At 54.6% G+C, this 19,924-nt stretch overlaps 3 protein-coding genes across 6 annotated transcripts; all 3 read left to right on the forward strand.

The window, feature by feature from the left end:
• Window positions 1-24: 24 nt before the first annotated feature.
• On the forward strand, window positions 25-4,133 carry NAA80 (N-alpha-acetyltransferase 80, NatH catalytic subunit). 2 transcript variants are annotated; one of them, XM_020999192.2, is made up of 2 exons: window positions 25-114; window positions 2,530-4,133. In XM_020999192.2, the coding sequence occupies exon 2, from the start codon at window positions 2,538-2,540 to the stop codon at window positions 3,411-3,413; it is 876 nt and encodes a 291-aa protein (XP_020854851.1). In that variant the 5' UTR covers window positions 25-114; window positions 2,530-2,537; the 3' UTR covers window positions 3,414-4,133. The 2 variants fall into 2 exon arrangements, with proteins under 2 accessions (XP_020854851.1, XP_020854852.1); XM_020999193.2 differs by having other exon boundaries at window positions 33-114; window positions 2,610-4,133.
• HYAL3 (hyaluronidase 3) lies at window positions 34-7,760 on the forward strand. 3 transcript variants are annotated; one of them, XM_020999191.2, is made up of 5 exons: window positions 34-114; window positions 4,390-5,297; window positions 5,443-5,532; window positions 6,442-6,514; window positions 6,605-6,762. In XM_020999191.2, exons 2-5 carry the CDS (start codon window positions 4,413-4,415, stop codon window positions 6,670-6,672), a joined length of 1,116 nt encoding a protein of 371 aa, XP_020854850.1. In that variant the 5' UTR covers window positions 34-114; window positions 4,390-4,412; the 3' UTR covers window positions 6,673-6,762. The 3 variants fall into 3 exon arrangements, with proteins under 3 accessions (XP_020854850.1, XP_020854848.1, XP_020854849.1); XM_020999189.2 differs by lacking the exon at window positions 6,442-6,514 and having other exon boundaries at window positions 6,605-7,760; XM_020999190.2 differs by lacking the exons at window positions 34-114; window positions 6,442-6,514 and adding an exon at window positions 144-948 and having other exon boundaries at window positions 6,605-7,760.
• Window positions 7,761-8,281: 521 nt separating this feature from the next.
• On the forward strand, window positions 8,282-19,764 carry IFRD2 (interferon related developmental regulator 2). Its single transcript, XM_020999082.2, is given in 12 exon segments — window positions 8,282-8,506; window positions 13,600-13,716; window positions 13,889-13,973; window positions 14,284-14,418; window positions 14,612-14,759; window positions 16,298-16,348; window positions 16,558-16,727; window positions 17,242-17,347; window positions 17,535-17,672; window positions 18,385-18,513; window positions 18,632-18,727; window positions 18,986-19,764. Coding segments are annotated over 12 exon segments (1,314 nt in total). The 5' UTR covers window positions 8,282-8,448; the 3' UTR covers window positions 19,067-19,764.
• The last annotated feature ends 160 nt before the right edge of the window (window positions 19,765-19,924 follow it).

The raw sequence follows: 19,924 nt of genomic DNA on the forward strand, positions 1-19,924 counted from the left end.
CTGTGCGTCTTCCTCACCGCTGGGCGGGGAGCGTGGGGCAGGCAGGAGCGGAGCGCGGAGCCGGGCCTGGGAAGCGGCGGCTGCGGGGGAAGAGCCAGAGCCCGGAGGCAGCATGTCAGTATCACGCCCCGCCCCGCCCCCTCTCTCCCCCCCCACCCCGCCTGGCCTCTCCGCCCTCCCGCTGAGCTCGTGTGTCCCTCTGTCCGCCGTCCCCCCCTGTATCCTGTGTCCGCCCTCCGGCCGTCGCCACGTGTCCCTGGGCTTCCCCCTCTCTCCCTGTGTCCGTCCGGCCGTCCCCAGGTGTCCAGCTGGGCGTCCCCCTCCCTCCCTGTGTCCGTGTGTCCGTCTTCCGGACGTCCCCATGTGTCCGGCTGGGCGTCCCCCTCCCTCCCTGTGTCCGTCTCCCCGCCGTCCCCACGTTATCTGTCCCCCAGTCGTCCCCGCCGGCTGTCTGTCAGTCTGTAGGCCCTAAGGGGCGCCCCCTCCCTGTTAGAGGGGGTCCTGGGAGCTTCCCTGCAGGCACCGTCGGGTCAATGCGCCTTCTTTCCTTCAGGGAAGGCCGGGCCCAGCTTCCCCATTTTATAAATGGGGAAACTGAGGCATAGAAGGATTTGAGGTGTTGGGCCCTAGGTCACAGGGAAGAAAGGCTTGGGAACATTCCCCCAGTCCCTAGGAATAGAAAAAAGGGAAGACCAACACCCCTTCCTCCCCTCTTCCCAGTCTTGTCCTAGTCTTGATAGGAACAGTTAAGGGGGGGGGGAATCAGGTGGGAGCAGGATAGGGATACTTGCTTCTTCGCCCCTCCACCCACAGCACTGCAGGGGTTAAGCGTGCATGGGTTACCCCCATCCTTGTGGGGGCAGGAAACAGCTGAAGCTTCCTTCTTCAAGAAGGGGTTCAGACTGAGCAGAGCAGCTGGCAGTGGTCCTTGGTGGCAGCGGACAAGAGGTAGATCCCTTTCCTTCCCTTGGGTCACCTTCCTCCCTTGACTTCCTTGACCCCATCTCTGGAAGAGGGTAGATATTTTAAAAAAGATGATGGAGGAGCAGAGAAGGGGACAGTAGTGTGGAAAGAGCACAGAGCTCGGAGTCTGGAGGCCTAATGTGGGGTCCTAGCTCTGCTATGAACTGCCTCTTCATGTGTGATCAGTGTTGAATCCCTTCACCTCTCTGGGCCTCAGTTTCTCCTTCTGTAAAATGAAGGTGTTGGCCTGGTTGATTTCTAGAATCCTCTGGGTCTCCCTTTCCCCATCTGTAAAATGGGAGTGCTGGCTGGGCCAGTTTCTAGAATCCCTTCCATCTCTGATGTTCAGTGGTTCTTTGGGCTCGGGAATCCTGCAACAGAGTCATCATCGGTCTACAGTGGTTTGATGAGGAGTCTGGATGGACCTTGCGCGTGGGAGTTCTCACATCAGCCATCTCCCTCCTGGGATGTAGATTTCTAGACTGGAAAGGAACCAGGGAGTTTGATTCTCTTTCCCTCCCCAGACAGAGACACGGCATCCTACTGTCCAGACTCCCATCTCCCAGACCTTGAGAGTGAGGGAGACCATGGTTTGGGAGCCATGATGGAGGAAGGGTGAGGGCCAGCCGTTGGGACCTAGCCCGTGTGGGGAGGAAGCGGGGTATCCTTATCTGTGCGGCTCTGCAATCCCTTGGAGAAAAGCAGAAGTCAGTCCAGACCTGAGCCATACAGTGCCCCTCATGAGGGAGGGGGCCAGGCCTCTATTTCTCCTTCCCCCGTCAGCCCTAGGGGCTCTCACCTTCCTAACCACCTGACCTCTCTCCCCTTCAGATTGACCCTCCACCTTTCTGGGAGCCTGGGTTTCCCTGCTTCAGGGGGTCTCTTGGTGGAGGTTATTGGAGACCTGAGATTCTTGTATCCAGGGCCATCTTCTTAGTCCTTTCTCCTATGAGCTGAAGTGGGGGTGGAGAGGGGGATTTGAGGATTTCTATTTAGGGCCTGGGGAACCTGTCCTCTCTCTCAGCAGCCTTTTGTCAGCTGCTCCAGGAGAAGGATTTCCTCTTCTAACAAAGCTGGCAGAGCAACATAAATAATCCCAAACCCACAGATAATCCAAAAATAACTTTGCTTTGGACCTTTTGGGAGTTTATAGGAGGCTGGTGTTTATTTCACAGGAGTTTTCCCTCCCTCCCTGAACTGAGTTCACACTGGAAAAAAAAAAAGCCAGAATAGGGACCCAACAGAGACCAGGCCATAAAAGGATTGGTCAAAGGAAAGAGGGAGTATTGTTTTGCCTGGACAAGAGAACTGGGCAATCAGGGAGGGAGTGGTGGTATGATCTCTGTCTTCAAGTATCTGAAGGGTTGTCCACCAAAAAAAGGTTTAAGGTCTGGAACCCCAGAGGGCAGAACTAAAATCACTGGGGGTTTGGGAAGTTGCATTAAGTCAGATTTAGGTATAATTTAGTAAGGAATAAACTTCCTAACAGTGAGAGCTGGTCCACTAGGTAGCGAGCTCTCCTAGTTAGCAGAAGCTGAGTGACCATTTGTCTGGGATGCTGTGCAGGGCACTAGATGACCCTTGAGGTCCCATCCAGCCATGACCTGCTGGGATTCTGTGACACATCAGCTTTGGATACTCCACAGGAGGAGAATGGAGAATTGGTCGTAGATCCCGAGGGAGAGCAGCGGCTCCTGACCAGCAGCTGGATGATGGCCTCTTTGTCCTCCTTGGCTTCAGGCCCTGGCCTCGATGGGCTGACCCTGGAGCCAGCCCACCTGCGTCCAGAGCTCCTGGATGCCTGTGCTGACCTCATCAACCAGGAGTGGCCTCGGAGTCGAGCCTCACGCCTGCACTCGCTGGGCCAGTCTTCAGACTCCTTTCCCCTGTGCCTGGCCCTGCTGGGGCCACCCCCTGCCCCTGGGGCCTTGCCCACCGTCCTGGGTCATTCCCGCCTCTCCCGAGTCGTTGCCCACAATCACAGCCTGTTGGTGGAAACCGTGGTGGTGGCTCGGGCCCTTCGGGGTCAGGGGTTTGGCCGACGCCTCATGGAGGCCACCGAGGCCTTTGCGAAGGCTCGGGGCTTTCGTCGGCTGCACCTGACCACCCACGACAAGCAGCACTTCTATGCCCATCTGGGCTACAGGCTCGGGGAACCAGTTCAGGGCGTTGCCTTCCATAGCCCTCTGTCTGCTGCCATCCTCCAGGCCTTCTCCCAGCCTGCCAGCCCTCCAGAGCCTAAAGCCCCTAGCCCCTGCAGGGAGACTTTCAGGACCCCCCGCCCTAGGCCCTATCTGTCCCCTGCACCACCACCCCCTCCTCCTTTACCTGCCCCCCTTCTCAGCCCTCCAGGTCTCTCCCCCACGGGCTCCCCACCGCAGAGCCTGGAGGAGACGCCATATAGGGACATCCGGGGCCGCCCCATATTTTGGATGACAAAGGAGATCTGATGGGGTTGGCCTCATGGCCTTTCAGCTGAGGATAGAAAGAAGGAAAGCATGCAGGGAAGGATCGCAAAGAATGGCCAGAAGAGATCCCTGAGGAGATCCCTGAAATCTTTGCAGTGCCTGAAGTCTGCTTCCTTGGGGGTGTTGACAGCCTAGCTGTCAGTGCTGCTCCCCCAGTGAAGGCAGAAGATGGGGTGATCACCCAGCCCCATCCCATTTTTCTTTTTGGGGGGGAGGAGTTGGGGGGCGACAATCTCAAAGTGCCAAAAAGACTCCCAGTAGAAGAGCTGGAGAATAAGAGACCAAGGAGAAGATAATGGCTATACTAGCAGTGTCTAGTGCTTGAAGGTTTATGAAACACCTCTCTTACAATGCCCCTGTGAGGGAGGGGCTGCACATATGCATTATTGTCCCCATTTTCTAAAGAAGGAAATGGAGTCCTAGAGTGGCAGCTCAGACCTGTAAAGTGGCAGAGCTGGTGTTTGGTCCCAGGCTTTTCTTCCAAGTCCAGCACCCCGCGATGCCTCAGACATTGTGCCAGTTGCCTCGCAGGTCCTAGGCTCAGTGACTGGGTCAGGGCCCGTGTCAGATCTGAACAGTGGGCAGAGGTCTCTGCACACAGCAGGTGCTTAATAAGCGTTGGTTAGATTTGTTGACTTGTTAAGCAGCATGGCTCTGTGTGAGCGGCACTAAATAAAGCAGCCCCGTCCTGGGGACCATACAGCTAGGGTCTGTCCTTTGTGCTTATTTCACCTGTTGGTGCGCTGCGGGGAACCTCCTCTTACAATGTTGCTCCAGGCTTCAGTCTCCTGGATGCTCAGCCTTCTCTGCCCTTCCTGACAGGCCCAGTGACAGGTCTGTGAGGATGGGAGCGGGGCAGGCAACGTGTGACTCAATGAGAGATGTCAGGGCCCCAAATCTAATCCTTCCTCAGGCCTGTGCTCCTTCCCCTCACTCTAGTCTCCTCTCTCCCCTACAGGTCTCTCCCTGCTGGGCCCAACTATGAATGGGGGCTGCTATCTGGTGGGCTGGGCCACCCTGTGCCTGGTGGGTGGGTGGGCGACCTCGTGGCATCTGGGCCGCCCCTTCACTGCAGTGTGGAATGTGCCAACAGCCCGATGCCAAACCCACTTTGGCCAGCCCTTGCTCTTGGAGCCCTTTGGCATTGTATACAACCAGGCCCAGCGCTTCCGGGGCCAGAACATTACCATCTTCTACAAGAACCAGTTTGGCCTTTACCCCTACCTAGGACCCAGGGGTGTCCTCCACCATGGAGGTATCCCCCAGGCTGTTCACCTGCACAAGCACCTCGCCCTAGTCACCAGTCAGATCTCTGGCCTCATGCATGAGGGCTTCAGAGGCTTAGCTGTGCTTGACTGGGAAGAGTGGCACCCCCTCTGGAACCGGAACTGGGGGCCCCGCTGGATCTATCGAAAGGCATCTTGGGCCTGGGCCCAGCAGCAGTGGCCAGATCTGCCTCCTAAGCAGCAGCGCCTAGAGGCTCGGGCTGCCTTTGAGCGGGCTGCTCGGGCACTAATGGAGGGCACCCTGCAGCTGGCACAGGTGCTTCGTCCCAGGGGGCTGTGGGGCTTCTATCGATTCCCTCTCTGCCGAAGCCCCTGGCGGGGCAGGCACAATTATACCGGGAAGTGCCAGATGGCAGACAAGGCCTACAATGACCAGCTGCGCTGGCTTTGGGAAGCTTCTACTGCCCTCTTCCCCAGCATCTACCTCCCACCCGGCCTGCCCCAGGTCTATCGAAAGAGCTACGCACGACACCGACTGGAAGAGGCTTTCCGAGTGGCACGGTTCGGGCACCCGCGTCCTCTGCCTGTGCTGGCCTATACCCGCCTTACTCACCTTAGCTCTGGGCAGTTTCTGTCCCAGGTGAGCCTTTCATCTGAGGGGAAGCCGTAGTCCCAATCTCCAGGGAGCTTTTGGAGTTCCTAGTCTGAGGAGGGAGCTGGGGGACCAGGAAGTTTGGCCAGAGCCAAGAGACAAGGGTGGCTGAGCAACATTTCTCCCTTCCCAGAATGACCTGATTCAGACCATTGGAGTAAGTGTGGCCCTGGGGATAGAAGGTGTGGTGCTCTGGGGAGATCTCTCTTTTTCCAGTTCCAGGGTAAGTGATTCTTCTCCTTCCAGCCCCTGTGTCCACTCAAAATTCCCACTTCTACTCTTAATGCCCTGGCCTTGGAGGCCAGAACTACAGCCGTAGATTTATTTATGTATTAATTTTGTAAACAGTATTTTGTTTTTTCCAATTACATGCAAAGATAATTTTCAACATTCATTTCTATAAGATTTTGAGTTCCAAAAATTTTTCCCTCCCTTCTCTTCTCTTCCCAAGATGGTAAACAATCTGACATAGGTTATACATGTGCAATCATGTTAAACATATTTCCACATTAGTCATGTTGTGAGAGAAGAATCAGAACAAAAGGGAAAAACCGTAAGAAAGGGAAAAAAAAGTGAAAATAGTATGGTTCGATCTGCATTCAGACTCCCTAGTTCTTTCTCTGGATGTGGATAGCATCGTGATTTCCTCCACGAGTCCCTTGGGATTGTCTTGGATCATTGTATTGCTGAGAAGAGCGAAGTCTGTCATCGAAGAGCATCGCACAATGCAATGTGTACAGTGTTCTCCCGGTTCTGCTCATGTCACTTAGCATTCATAGAACCCTGGATTTAGAGCTAGAAGCAATTTTAGTGGCCACGTTGGCCAGTTCCTCCAATTTATAGTTGAGGAAACAAAAGCCTGGAGGTGGTGACTTGCCGACTGTCGCCTAGGTTGTGAGTGGCAGAACTGGAATTTGAACTCGGGTCCTTTGAATCTAAAGCCCATTCTCTTTCCTCTGTGCCACACTACCTAGGAACTCTAGGTCTCGTGCTCCTAACTGGGCAACACTGGCTAGCTCATTTCCCTTTGTAATCCCTGCTTTTTCTCCAGCTGTAGAACACAAGAGTTAAGTTAGGTGGTCACTAAGGCCCCTTCCAATACTTAATGTTCTATTGTCTCTTCCCATTCCAGGAGGGAGTATATCTGACCACGATTCAAGGATCAGGGAGAAGGGGGGGGAAGGGGAAGCTGGTCCCAGGACTAGGTATGGAGATTCAGTTCCCTTTGAGATGGTGTTCCTTTCTTTCCCTTTCCTCTGAAGGATGAAGGATTTCTTTTTATCTTCCATCCTCAGGAACAGTGCGAGCTTCTTCAGAGCTACCTGTCAGACATCTTGGGCCCCTACTTAAGCAATGTGACTAGGGCTGCCCACGCCTGCAGCCAGCAGCTGTGCCATGGCAACGGACGCTGTGCCCGACGGGAGCCCAACAATGATGACATCTTCTTGCACTTGGAACCAGCAGGTGCTTTGGGAGCCCCCAGGGAAGACCCTGACAAATGGACCCACTTCCGATGCCTCTGCTACCCAGGCTGGGCAGGCACTACCTGCAAGGTGCCTGTACCTGGCACAGAATGAAGGGGGTAACCTTGAGCCCTGTCCCCAGAGGATTCCTGACTGTGGGGACAAAGCTATGAGCCACCTATATCTTTCCTTGCCTTCTGAGCTTCTTTAAGTTGTTTCCACTGGCCTCATTCTCCCTGACTCCAAAGAGACTGGTTGTGGAGGCCTTTTCCTGCCTGTTTCCTAAAACTCCCCCTTCTGCTACAGAGCCTGGAAATGTTCCCCTCTATTCCTCTGCTGTGCCCAAAGGCACGAGATTTTGACTTCAGACAAATTCCTTCCTCTCTCAATGCCTCATATTCCCTAATCTTTTTTTTTTAAAGAGAATTAGAGTTAAAGCTAATAGGTACCTCAAAAATCAAAACTCTAATTTTATAAATTAGGGGACTGAGGCCCATAGAGGGGAAAGGATTTGACTAAAGTCACAGCTAGTTTTGTAGTCAGAATTTGAACCCAGGTCTTCTGATTGTAAATCTAACATTTTTTCTGCTACAGTGCAAAATGAGGGGATTGAAACAAATGATCTTCCTTCCAGCTGTAAATCCTAAAAACACAAGACCAAACCAAACCCCTTGTAACGTAATGTAATATTTAGTCTAGGTTTTTAAATGGCCCTACTCTCTGGCTCTGGCTGACTCCTACAGAGCAACTACATCCTTGATATCTTACATGTGGCCTTGAGTGATCTCCCTTGAACCTTGCAGCCCTACATTCAGGGACTTGGGCACAAGGACCATGAACTGGGAGCTGGTCCACCTGGGATTCAGGAGGTGGGTCTGAACATCCCCATATGCTACTTGTCACGGTATTTGTGGAGTATACTTCGTCTTAGTCTGTACTTTCATGCCACAGTTAAGTTGGCCATAAAATCATTTTTCCTTTCCCTCTCTACACGTGTGCTGGCTGATTTTGTCCCTCCACCCCAAACACAATTTACTAGCTCTATAAAGAGAATAATACTTGCATTATTTAACTCATAGGATTGTCGTGGGGAAAGGGCTTTACAAACCTTAAGGTGCTATAGAAAAAGTTCTTATAACTGAAGATCATTCTTAAAGTAATACAGGACTTAGAAGCAAGCGCACATGAAAACGTAGGCACGTGGGGCCTCCTGTCACTCGGCAATTTAAGAGTTAACCTAGCGCTGGGACTGGGGCATTGTGGGCCTTTTAGTTCGTATGCGCCCTATGTCTCCGTTTTCCCTTAGGACGGGACTCTATTTCCCGAGATGCCTCGCTGCTTCGCGGATCGGGGAGGGCGGGGAAAGGCAGAGCGTCGCACGGACCCCCGTGGGGATTGTGGTTCGGCCTTCCCTGGAGGCCTGCAGGAGCCATCGGGGTGGGGATCCGGGAGGACTCAGTGTCCCAACGGCCCTAGCGGTTCGGGCGGGACGCTGAAAGGGGTGGGACCTACTAGGGGAGTTGAGCGAAGATGGTGGCGCGCGTGGCGTGCTGCCCCCGGCCTCTGCCTGTCTTTTCGCGGCGCGCGCTGGCGCTGGCGCCCAGGAGCGCGAACCCCGACGCGAGTCCCCGCCGGCTCTGACCCCGCGCCCCCGCGCGCCGCCTGCCCGGCCCGGCATGCCCCGCGCCCGCAAGGGACACGCGCCCCGGAGGGCAGGACAGCGCCGAGGTGGGGGTGAGTGCGAGGGTCCGGGGGCGGGGCCTGGGAGCTGGGGCGGGGCTTGAGGAAGGGGCGGGGCGGGGCTTGAGGAAGGGGCGCCGGGGGGCGGGATCTGAGGGTTCGGAACTTAACGAAGGGTGCTGGGGGAAGGTTAAGAGGAGTCTGGGGGCAGGGTGAGGAGGGGGCTGAAGATCCTGGGGCCTTGAGCAGGGTTTGAGGGACGTGGGGGAGGGGGTCTGAAGGACTGAGGAGGGGCGCAGTATGATCAGCTAGGGGTGGTATGAGGGGTTTGGGGGGGGTCTGGAGGACCGGGGGCATGGTCAGGACAGGGGTGGAGTGAGGGGCTTCGGGGGTCTGGAGGACCGTGGGTATGGTGAGGACAGGGGTGGAGTGAGGGGCTTCGGCTGTCTGGAGGACCGTGGGTATGGTGAGGACAGGGGTGGTGTGAGGGGCCTGGGGGGTCTGGAGGACCGTGGGCATGGTCAGGACAGGGGTGCTGTGAGGTTAGGGGATGTCTGGAGGACCGTGGGTATGGTGAGGACAGGGGTGGTGTGAGGGGCTTAGGGGGTCTACATGACTGTGAGAGGGGCACAATATGTTCAGGATAGGGGTGATGTGAGGGACCTTGGGGGGTCTGGAGGACCATGGGTATGGTCAGGACAGGGGTGGAGTGAGGGGCTTGGGGGGTCTGGAGGACCGTGGGTATGGTCAGGACAGGGGTGGTGTGAGGGGCTTGGGGCGTCTGGAGGACCGTGGGTATGGTCAGGACAGGGGTGGTGTGAGCGGTTTGGGGGGTCTGGAGGACCATGGGGTATGGTCAGGACAGGGGTGGAGTGAGGGGCTTAGGGGGTCTACATGACTGTGAGAGGGGCACAATATGTTCAGGATAGGGGTGATGTGAGGGACCTTGGGGGGTCTGGAGGACCGTGGATATGGTCAGGACAGGGATGGTATGAGGGGTTTAGGGGTCTGGAGCACTCTGGGTATGATCAGGATTGAGATGGTATAAGAGGGCTTGGAGGGGCTCTAGATCAAGATCTAGAATCAGGACAGGGGTGGTGTAAACAGGCTTGGGGAAGCTGAGTGAGGGACTTGAGTGGGCTGAACAGAGAGGTAAGGCTAAGGTCTTGGAGTTTCTGGGGATCCCACTGGGCAAGTGTGAGAGGGCTACGTAAAGGAGGGCCTCGTATTATAGGCGGTGAAGGGGGAGGGAGAATCTGAGAAGAGGTCAGAGGCACAGTCTCTCTTGGGGCAAATAGGTAGGAATTAGATAGGACTTTGTCCAGGAAATGGGAACTGAGTAGGGCAGGCAGCCCAAGGGATTCCTGTGAAGCCACCTGTAGCCCTGGATCTGCCTTGGGGGAGCTGTGGTCAGTGGGCTTCCCATGGGAGGAGGTGATCCTTCCGCACCATCCCCGTCCTTCCTCCTCCTTGCTTCCCCTCCTCCCCTCCAGAGGTATCGTGTAGCTAGCTTCTCGGTTCTAGGCTTCTGGGCACATGCCCATGGAAAATAGAGCCACGTGGAAGCTGAACTTCAGCCTTTTTTATGGGCCTGGTGTAGAGGAAGGAAGCCTGGCCTGGGAGGCAGGACACCTGGGTTATAGTATTAGCTTTACCTATACACAGCCCACGTGGCTGAGGACAAGTTTACTTCCCATTCAACATCTCTATTTCTCCATCTGTAAATGAAGGAGACTGGAGCACGTGGTGTCTAAAGATGGATTTTCCTTATGTAGCTAGGAGATGGTAGAACTGGGCTTTAAGGCCAGGCTTCTAACTTAGACATTTGTCTTCTCCACCTCTGACATCCTGTGCCATTTTTTTCTGGCATTCCAACCCAGGTCAGTTTTGCCTTCAGCACTTGACCTTTTAATAATAACAGCCTTAAGGTTTACAGAGACCTTTCTTCACAACAGTTCTGGGGAAGAAGGAATTATCCCCATTTTACAAATGAGGAGACTGAGGCTTAGAGAGAGGAAATCACATGCCAGCTAGTAAGTGTTGGAGCCAAGACTCTTGACCCCCTCCCCCCCAACTATGATTACACAGCTGGTAAAAAGCAACCTGGGACTTGAACCCTAATATTCTGAATCCAAAGTTTTCTTTCTTAGCTCACTTGCCGCTTGCTGTGAAACTTGCTGAACCAGGTCTGCATGTGGAATACGGTGCTGGTTTCCTGGCCCTTGCCAATCCCTAATCCTTTCAGGGGTGGGGACCAGGAAGCGAATCAGTGATTGATACGAAAGGAAAGTGGGGGCATTTGTAGCAGGGTCTGTGGAAGCAGGTATTATAGCCTTTGCTCATTTACTCTTGCAGAGCTGGTTGGTGCTGCGGCCAGGGCTGTCTTGGAGAGGCAGAAAGGTGACTGCCTACCTTATCAGCATTTGCTGGAAAGTCTGTGAAATGTGATAAGTAGAGCCCTTGGGAGTCCTGTGACTGTCCCAACACTTAGCATCTGTCAGGTTAGGTTCAGACCATGGTGACTAGATCATACAAGTGTGAAGGGATTCCAGAGTCCAGCCTCACATGGGGAAACAGAGGCTCTGGATGGGGAAGGTGCTGGTCCAAGGTCACACAGATAGTAACAGTCAGGATTCAAGCTCAGCTTTTCTGACTCCAGAGTCAATATTCTCACTATATTATTCTACCTTCAGGCAAGAGAAAAAAGTAAATTTAGTATCTGAATACTGGAAGGAAAAGATGCTGGTTTCCCTTTTTTCTCAAGGATGTGCACCCTGGTCATCTCCTTATACTGGCTCCCCAAGTCCCCAGAGATGTGATCTACAAACTCCTTGAGGAAGGAGAGGTGGGGCTTGCCTCCTCTCAGCTTATACAGACAGACTTGGGAATTTCTCTCACCTTCTACTAGTGAGCCTCCATAGCCTGCCTAGCGAGGCTGGATCCCACCCTGACGTGGGCTGACCCCTGAGCCCAGCAAGATGCCCTTTGGCTGTCCTGGAGACCAGAGGGGTCCTGGGCATAGAGCAGAAGAGGGAGCCCCTAGACTGAAGCCTTGGTACCACCTTTTGGCCTTCTCAGGGCATGTGGATGTGCTGGGCTGTCAGTACTCAGAGGTCCTGTCTCCTCTCCCAGGCTAGGGGGAGGCCTTCCAGGCTTGGTTCCTTTTGTGGACCATATAGGATCAGAGAATGTGTTTGCTCAGCCCTGAACTTATAGGTCACACGAGTGTGTACAGGGCAGGTATTAGGTCATTTGTCCCTTTGGGGCCTTAAGGAAGCTGTGGTATTCCAGAAGATGGCAACTCCATGTCCAAGGACTTCTAGGGAATGTCAGGTGGTTGACTTTGAGAATCCAGGGTAATTGTTCACTTTGTCAACACCCCCCTCCCCACCCCCCGCCAGCTTCAGAGCAGAATCGAATACCCCTAGAAGCATCTGGGCTCTTGGTAACACCTGAAAACCAAAAGGTGGGTGCCTGAAAGGTGGGCAGATGAGGCTGAGACTTGGGAGCTGTTGCAGGAAGGCAAAGAAGCCATTACCCTAGCTAGGCTGGGCCTGAACATGCGCCTGTAACGACGGTTCTCCAGAGTTAGGCAGGCAAAGGGGGCTGACAGACAGGCCTGAACTGGAGGGACTGGCTTTCTACCCAGCCCTTTGCTGGGGCCTTCCTCCTCCCTTGGTCTTTTTTCTTTGCCTTGGGAAGGAAGTGGGTGTGACCACATTGCCCTGGGTCCTGGAGCTGGTAGACTGGGGCCTTAGGGCAGTTAGGTCTAGTTGAACTCTTCATCTCAGATGAGGGCTCCTGTCACCTCCAGGTGGGCCAAGGTTAGTTCTGTCAGATCCCTTAGCTGACATTTATATAGCACATGGAGGTTTTCAAAGCATTTTACATACATCATCTCATATGTTTCACATTACAGTCTTGTGAGGCAAGTGCCCTTAGAAACAGTCCTATTGCTACCCTGCCCTTTCTGTTTCTGCTCAGGACCTTAGCTTTCCTTTTTTCAGTGACAGAGGGAAGGGATTTCTGATGAGAGCTGCATGTGCGATCAGAGACAGATCCATGCTAGGAGTGGCGGTCAGGAGCCCCCCTTAGCACGGGCGTCTATTTTTGGACATTGTAGACAACCAGCCGCTTTTCTCCATCACCGCAAAGTACTGGGTGAATGAGAGTCCCTTAGATTCTAAGGCCCGTATGGGGTCAAGACCCACAGTTTAAGAAGTGCTGAAAGAGTCTCGCTCTGGTGGGATAGGGGCTGAGCATTGAGCCTTCAAGTAGAAGGGAAAATGGTGGTAAACAGTATTGGGAGCCTTATAAGAAAATCAGGACATGCTCTGCTGAGATAGGTCACAAGGCACAGTACCATGTCAGTCTTGTGTTAGAGACCTCCCCCCAGTGTCTCGGTGTTCCCCTGATAGCCTGCTGGGGATCTGTTGTCATTAAATCAATATCAGTTCCTCTTTATCACATTTCTATTTTGAGCTCGTGCCATCTCTTGGAGTAACCAGCTTCATAAAGTCACCACGAGCTGCATTAGGCAGGCCCTATGCCAAATTTGAAAGACGTAGGGATTCTCACCAAGACAAAGGTCAGATGGTGTTCCTTTGGAAAGGACTTGATTGCTTCTAGCTGGCACCAGTTCCCAGCCATTAGAGGTCTCGTATTCCAGAAACGCTGTTCATAAGGCCCATCCCCAAGCTATAGCTTCTGGGTATCTCTGTGGTTTCTTTAAGGATGCACAGTGGCGTTGAATGGCATTGGGTTCCTGGATAAGAAATTCTGCTTGGATGCTTTCGTTGTGTTTGAGGCTTTAAACAACTTTTGTTCAAGCCAACCCAGAACTGACTGTATTCTCTTTTGGCAAGGCCTCATGTGCTCTAGGGGCTATTTGGGTTGGCATTGCCCCATTGCTTGGAGGAAGGCAGAGAGAGTAAAATTCAAAGCCCAGCAAGAGCCCTTCCTATCACAGCCTCTTTGATTTTGTGGGTTCCTAAGTGAACTGGTTGTAGAAACAGGACATGAGTCTGAAGCCAGCTGGGATGGATACGTACTGGGACTCGCCTCTGTAGGCCTCAGTTTGCTCACCTGTAAAATGAGGGGGTTGAACTACCCCCTGGGCTGACCTCCCCCATTTTGGCCCTTCCCAGGAGCTCGGAGCAGTACCCAGGCCGACTCTCCCTCCAGCGATGATGAAGCGGCTAGTGAAGTGTTGAGTCACTACAGCAGTACGAGTGAGGGTGCTAGCATTGCCGAGGAGAGCCTAGGTAAGGCGAGGCCGGGGCAGGGAGGATGAGAGGGCCCTGGGGGCTTGCTCAGAGGCCTCCTCCCAGTGCAGGGTGGGAGAGATGCAGCCTTTGGTTAGTCCCCCGAACCCTTTCTCAGGGGCTGGGGCCATGAAGGGGAGCTGACAGGCTCCTGTTGGGGGGGGGCCTGCAGGCAATGAAGTCGTCGATGAGCAAGCCCAGCAAGAGGAGCTGGAAGAGAAGCTCAAGGAACGCGTGGATGACGTGGCCGACAAGAGGTACTTGCTCGTGTGGGGAGGAGGATGGCTGCTGTGGCCCACCCCTTCTATCCTGCCCCTCTTCCCTTTGGGAGTCGAGTTGATCAGCTGTGAAGGCCCCATCCTCTCCCTGGGAGGGTCACTGCCGTAGCTCTCTTGGCTGGGTATTGGCCTGCATGCCTATGTTCAATTCCCTGGTCTTTGTCCAAGTCCTTGGGGCCCAACTCAGGCTTTTGTGCTGTGTGGTCTGTTCCCCAGTCTGGATGAGCCCCAGGGGGAGCAGAGCCCCGGATCAGCCCCGAAGGCTCACCCTTCTGTCCTCATTCTCTAGTGCCAAGACCAGGCTGGGTGCTTTGGAGAGCCTGCGCCTGGCATTCTCTTCCCGGGTGCTCCTGGACTTTCTACTGGAGCGTCGCCTCACCCTCACTGACTCCCTCGAAAAGTGCCTCAAGAAAGGTCCGGCTTGGTCTTCTGGCCCTTCCCGCCCCAACACTGCCCCAGCCTCCCTTGCCTAAGGCCAGGCCTGGGAGCTCCTGTGGCAGCCTGGGCCTGGGCCTATAGGACGTGGGGCTCCAGGGGGCGGCCTTCTCCCGAGGTCCCTGGGCTCTCCATTAGGTGCCTGACAAGGGCTTTCGCACCCTCCTTTGCAGGGAAAGGAGAGAACAGTCTCTTGCTGCAACTGTGCTGACCCTCCTGTGCCTTCAGATGGGTTCAGGGCCCGAGGGAGAGGAGCTCTTCCGGAGCCTGAGGCCCCTGCTTGTCAGCATTCTTACTGATACCTCCGCCAGCCTTGGAGCTCGGCACAGTGTGAGCACCTCCTGTTGTCACCCCTCCCCACACATCTACCCCGGACTCACCTCCTTTCTCTAGGCCTGTGCAGCTTAGGGACCATAATTATCAGGCACCAGCCTGTCAGACCCCTTGTTTTAGAGAGGAGGAAACACAGGCTCCCAGAGCTCGCCCAGAGTCACCTAAGGAAAAGGAGAAGGGGGATTTGAAGCCCTCTTCTCACTTGTCCTTATCCTGTCATGTCCAGGATTGGGCCATGGGATCTTGGGGATGGTCAGCCTGAGAGGGACAGGTTGTCGTGGCTGTTGAACAGCACGCTGTCTGTGCCTCCTTCCTCTGGAGCAGTTTAATGATGAAAAGGGCAAAAAATGTGTTTCTGCATAAAGCAGGAGATTTATGAGCTTTGGTTGGGGCCTGCTCACCGTCGGTGTATCTGAAGGGCTCTTTCATGGACAAAGGATTCAGTTTGAGGGCAGAAATGGGAGGAGCAATGGGGAGGCGTTGCCCAGGGCCAGGTTTTGGCTCAATGAAAGGAAAAACTCGGTCTAGAAGCTGAGGAGGCCGGCTAAACACAGGATGGGTGCCATGCTGCCTGGGGTGTTAGGGAGAGAGTCCCCTAGCTCTGGACAGCTTCTGGCAGCAGCGCGTTGGCCACTTGGCAGACATGTTAGAATGAGGATCCTGATTCAGCAACAGGCTGAAATGCATGGCCTTCGAGGCCCTTTCCAGCTCTGAGACGCCGTGGTTCTGATCAATGTTATTCCCCTCCTTGACTTTGAGCTACCTGAGGGCAGGGCCTGGGGCCTGCCTCAGTTTTGTTCTCTCCTGTGCTTAGCATAGAGCTCTCCGCATGGTAAGCTGTCGACACATATCTGTTGGAAGAATAATTGTCCTTCATGGGGGCCCCGTAGCGATGGCCTTTGACCCTCTACCCAGCCTAGGGGTCGGGACCCAGGGGATGCCTCCTTCTTTTCTTTCCCCTCAATGGCCCTTTTCTTAGACTGGCGGGGGTAACGGGGCACGGCTGGTTTATATTCCTGGGCAAAGATGAAGAGGGCAGGGTCTGGATGGAGCCCAGTGTCCTTGGGTGCCCCACAGTCTCCCTTTCCATTGGCTCATTTTAAAAATTCTTTTTTATTATGAACTTGACCAGTGTCAACAGACTTGAATGCTTCCTTATGCACAAAACAGAAAAAGAGGACTGTATGCCGCTTTGACTTCCTGAGTATTAAATTGAATACAGTTCATCCCATCGGTTCTGCTCTGGCTCAGACTGGAAGGGGTTGGCTGATATGTAGGGAGGCAGAAGAGAGGAGGCCCTAAGGGCTAGGGCTAGATTTAGGAACTGGCCAAAACAGGGTGCTAGCATTGTAGGATGACAGAGGTCATGGGGTCATAGGTCATGAGTACAACCCCCTCATTTTACAGATGAGGAGACTGAGGCCCAGAGGTGAGGTGACTTCTCTCTGGCTTGGGGTCAGCCCTGTGTTTCTGAGGCCTGGGTTATTGAGGGAATCCTGAGAGAGTCTGACCCCCTGACCTGCTCTCCCCTGCAGTGTGCCACAGCCCTGGGGATGTGCTGTTACATTGCTGCTGCTGATGTGGAGGTGAGTTCACCCTGTCTCGGCTCCCTTTTCCCTTCAAGGGCTCAGAGCATCTTCTCACCTCAGCTGACCTTAGGTCACCTCACTGGTGCTGCTGGCAGGTGTGGACGGCTGGCCTCCCAGGCCGGACTTTTGCTCGAACAGAGGGCTGATGAAGCTGGCAAGCAGCCTCTCTGACACCTTCCTTGCCCTGGGCTTCTGTCTTCCCACAGGACCTCATCTCATGTCTAGCCTGCCTCGAGGGCATCTTCAGTGGGGCCTGTAGGGAGGAGTCATCCTCTGCCCTGGCACACCTTCAAGCCCTGCATTGCTGTGCCCTCCAGGCCTGGGCCTTGCTCCTTACAATCTGCCCTGGTTCCCACATCAGCAGGGTTCTGGACAGGTATGCAGGGCTACGGGGGGACGAGGGAGGGCTGGTAGACTCCTCTGGTCTTCTCCTCATCCTTGGTAGTGCCCGTTTCATCCTCTCATACCTCAGGGGGTAGGCCTGGATGCAGTCCTGCCCCAATAAGAGCTGAATTTCTGTTGTAAAGAGAATTGAATTGTCAAAGGCGAGAGAGCTTTTAAGTGGAAAATCTTAGATTCAAAATTAGGTTTTCTGACACCGCGTGCAGCGCTCTTTCCTTTAGACATACTGCCTGGATTTGCCCTCTTGCAGGGAGATAGAACAGGATACGGCTCCCATTTTCTTGAGCTGCTTGGCAGGAGGGGAAGGGGGCACCGCCAAGGGGGTGGAGGTTTCCGGACAGCAGCAGTGAGGAGCCACGAGGCTGGGTGGAGCCTGGCCACTTGCCTCTTCCCCAGAGTTCCTGTAGCGAGTGAGGAGCTTTTGCCTGTCACCGGGGTGAGGGGAGCTCTTAGTGTTTGCTCACTCAGTGCCCCCTGCCCTTGCACAGCCAGCTGCCCCAGCTGCCCCAGCTCCTGTCCAGCGACAGCGTGCACCTTCGCATCGCAGCAGGGGAGACCATTGCCTTGCTCTTTGAGTTGGGCCGGGATATAGAGGTACTAGGAGTGGCGGGTGGGAGGGGACATCTAGACTGGGACCAAGAGGGGAAGTTTGGAGCCTGTTATGGTCGGGGGGCGAGGGCCACCTGTGGAGTCTTGGGGCCACTTCTGTGAGGTGGGATGGGGAGGGGGGCTTAGGGAAAGCTGGACAGCCCCAAGCCACTGTGTCCGAATGTTCCTTCAGGAGGACTTCCTGTATGAGGACACCGATACCCTGTGCAGCACCCTCCGAGCCCTGGCCACGGACAGCAACAAGTACCGGGCCAAGGCCGATCGGCGGAAACAGCGCTCCATCTTCCGGGATGTGCTGCACTTCATTGAGGTGGGGAGGCTCTTGCACACAGACATACATACATGCACATGCATGTACACGTGGACACACATGTGCACGCACACAGAGCCAATGTGGAGCCCTGGGGGTGGTTAGTTACCTATGCCAAATTTTTCCTCCTCTCCTTGGTTTTTGGAATTAGCCCAGCTGTTGTGGGGGCCTGAATTCAGATTCGTGTGATCCTGGTTGAGTTACTAAACCCAACAATAGCAAATGTTTACTAAGCACTAATGATGTACTAGACGCTGGAGAAACAAAGAAGCTCGTGGAACTGTCCCCAACTCTGGGAATCTATCCATTCCATCCCATGTTTCTGGACCTGAGTTTTTGCTTCTCTGAAATGAGGGGCCTGAGCCAGATGGGCTGTGTCCTCTGTGGTCCTGTGGGGTTGCTCCTCAGGCCGTCTTGCGTGCCCAGCCACCCTCACTGTCGGCATGGAAGGGCATTCTTTGGACAAATGTTGATTAAGCATCTCCTGGGTGCACTGGGCTTGTCTGTAGGGAAGAGAAAAAGTGTAGGTAAGACATGGTTTCTGCCTCCATGGCCTAGTAGAGGAGGGAGGCATAAACCAGACAATTATAACACACATTATTCCATGAGCCCAGCACTAAGGACCTCAACCCCTCCCCTCCTCTAGCATGGAGAAGGGGCTGAGAACTGGTTCCTGGGGGTTAACAGCCTTCCCCTGGTCCGTGTTCTCTAGACTGGAGAGTGCCAGGAAGAGACAATCAAGTTTGGACTGGAATGTATGTATGTGGACAGCTGGGTCCGACGCCGGACATACGCAGCATTTAAGGAGACCTTAGGCTCTGGTGTCCTCCACCACCTCCAGGTACTGTCCTAGGCGATGAGTCAGAAGGAGCGGGACCCTCCCCTGCCTCATCCGCCCTCCCCCGTCTCCCAAAGGCCTGGGACTTCGTTGGCTCACATTGTGCCCTTCGTTCTCCCAGAACAATGAGCTGCTTCGAGACGTCTTTGACCTGGGACCGGTGTTGGTGCTGGACGCTGCCGCCATGAAGGCCAGCAAGATCTCCCGCTTTGAGAAGGTGTGTAGCTGGCCCTGACCCCCGCCTTGGCTCTCTCTCGTTCTGCCTCAAATTGTCTGTGCCGTTTCCCCACAGTTTGGCCTGTTTGATGAGAGGGCCGCTGGGTTGGGAGGAGTGGGAGGACCGTGAGAGCCTGGGCTTTCCCTTCTCAGGGAGACTGGCCGTGTTCTCCCTCATCCCTAGCCAGCCTTTTCTTTGGGGTCCTGAGGAAAGCAACACCCCGGCTTGCTCCTAAGCGGCCTCTCCTCTCTTTTCCAGCACCTTTACAATTCAGCCGCCTTCAAAGCCCGGACGAAAGCACGTAATCGTGTACGGGATAAGCGCGCGGACGTGCTGTGAGCACAAGGCCTCCCCTGGCCCTGGGGCTGGTGGAGGAGGCTGCTCTCATCCCAGTTTTTATATAGAAAAACAAGGCCACGGAACTCTCATCATGTGGCCTGGCTCCCCGGGGGGCCTCTGCTTTATTTTTTTAATGTCAAAACCAAATAAAAGTGTCAGGGTGGGAGGGCTGCCCTGGTTTCCCCTCGACCCTCAGCCCTCAGCTCCCCTTTCCTCCAGCTCCCTCCTCCTGTCTCCCTTTTGCCCATCTCTCCTGCTGGGCCAGGGTTTGATTTGGGCCGGGAAGACTGATTACCTTCTGTGCCTGGCTGTCCTTGGGGTGAGATATCGATGTCACAATGATGTCAAGGAAGGAGGGAATTCAGAGACTCCCCAGGCTGAGGAGTGAATAGCTGGGGAGTCCTTTCTCCCTGTCTTTCAGCTGCTCTTCCTCCTGGATTGACTAACCGCTTGGTCTCCCTAGGAGTGAGCTGGAGGATGGAACTGCAGGGGGTCCCTAACCTGGAGGGTCCCATCCTTGCAGGCTGGGATGCTCCTCCTTCCCTAGGCCTTAACACATACTCAGTATAGTCTCCACCCTCCTGCACCTTAGCTATGCTGGAGTGGGAGGGAAGCAGGGAAGGGGGCTTTCTGGAATAGATGTATGTGTTGATTTTATAAGATTAATATTAGAGATAATTAAATAAGACCATACCTGCTGCCTCAGTTGTGCTCTTATGCACGTACCCCCAGTTGGCCTCTGTGCCCACCTGGGGAGGACAGAAGAGGCCGGAGCTGATTCTTTGCTTCTGCAAGGGGGGGTGCTCTTGGGAGGTGACCATGGACCAGGCTCCCCAGCCTCTGTTCCTGACTGCTGGT

This window comes from Phascolarctos cinereus, unplaced genomic scaffold (assembly GCF_003287225.1).
Source record: "Phascolarctos cinereus isolate Bilbo 61053 unplaced genomic scaffold, phaCin_HiC Scaffold_4;HRSCAF=312, whole genome shotgun sequence".
Taxonomy (NCBI): Eukaryota; Metazoa; Chordata; class Mammalia; order Diprotodontia; family Phascolarctidae; genus Phascolarctos; species Phascolarctos cinereus.

What these genes read in the sequence shown, in the direction of transcription:
- HYAL3 (XM_020999189.2), top strand. Translation starts at nt 4,413, where the DNA reads ATGAATGGGGGCTGCTATCTGGTGGGCTGGGCCACCCTGTGCCTGGTG. An exon ending in CTGGGCAGTTTCTGTCCCAG is followed by an intron (nt 5,298 to 5,442) that starts GTGAGCCTTTCA and finishes CTCCCTTCCCAG; the next exon opens with AATGACCTGATTCAGACCAT. An exon ending in TCTCTTTTTCCAGTTCCAGG is followed by an intron (nt 5,533 to 6,604) that starts GTAAGTGATTCT and finishes TTCCATCCTCAG; the next exon opens with GAACAGTGCGAGCTTCTTCA.
- NAA80 (XM_020999192.2), top strand. Translation starts at nt 2,538, where the DNA reads ATGACCCTTGAGGTCCCATCCAGCCATGACCTGCTGGGATTCTGTGAC.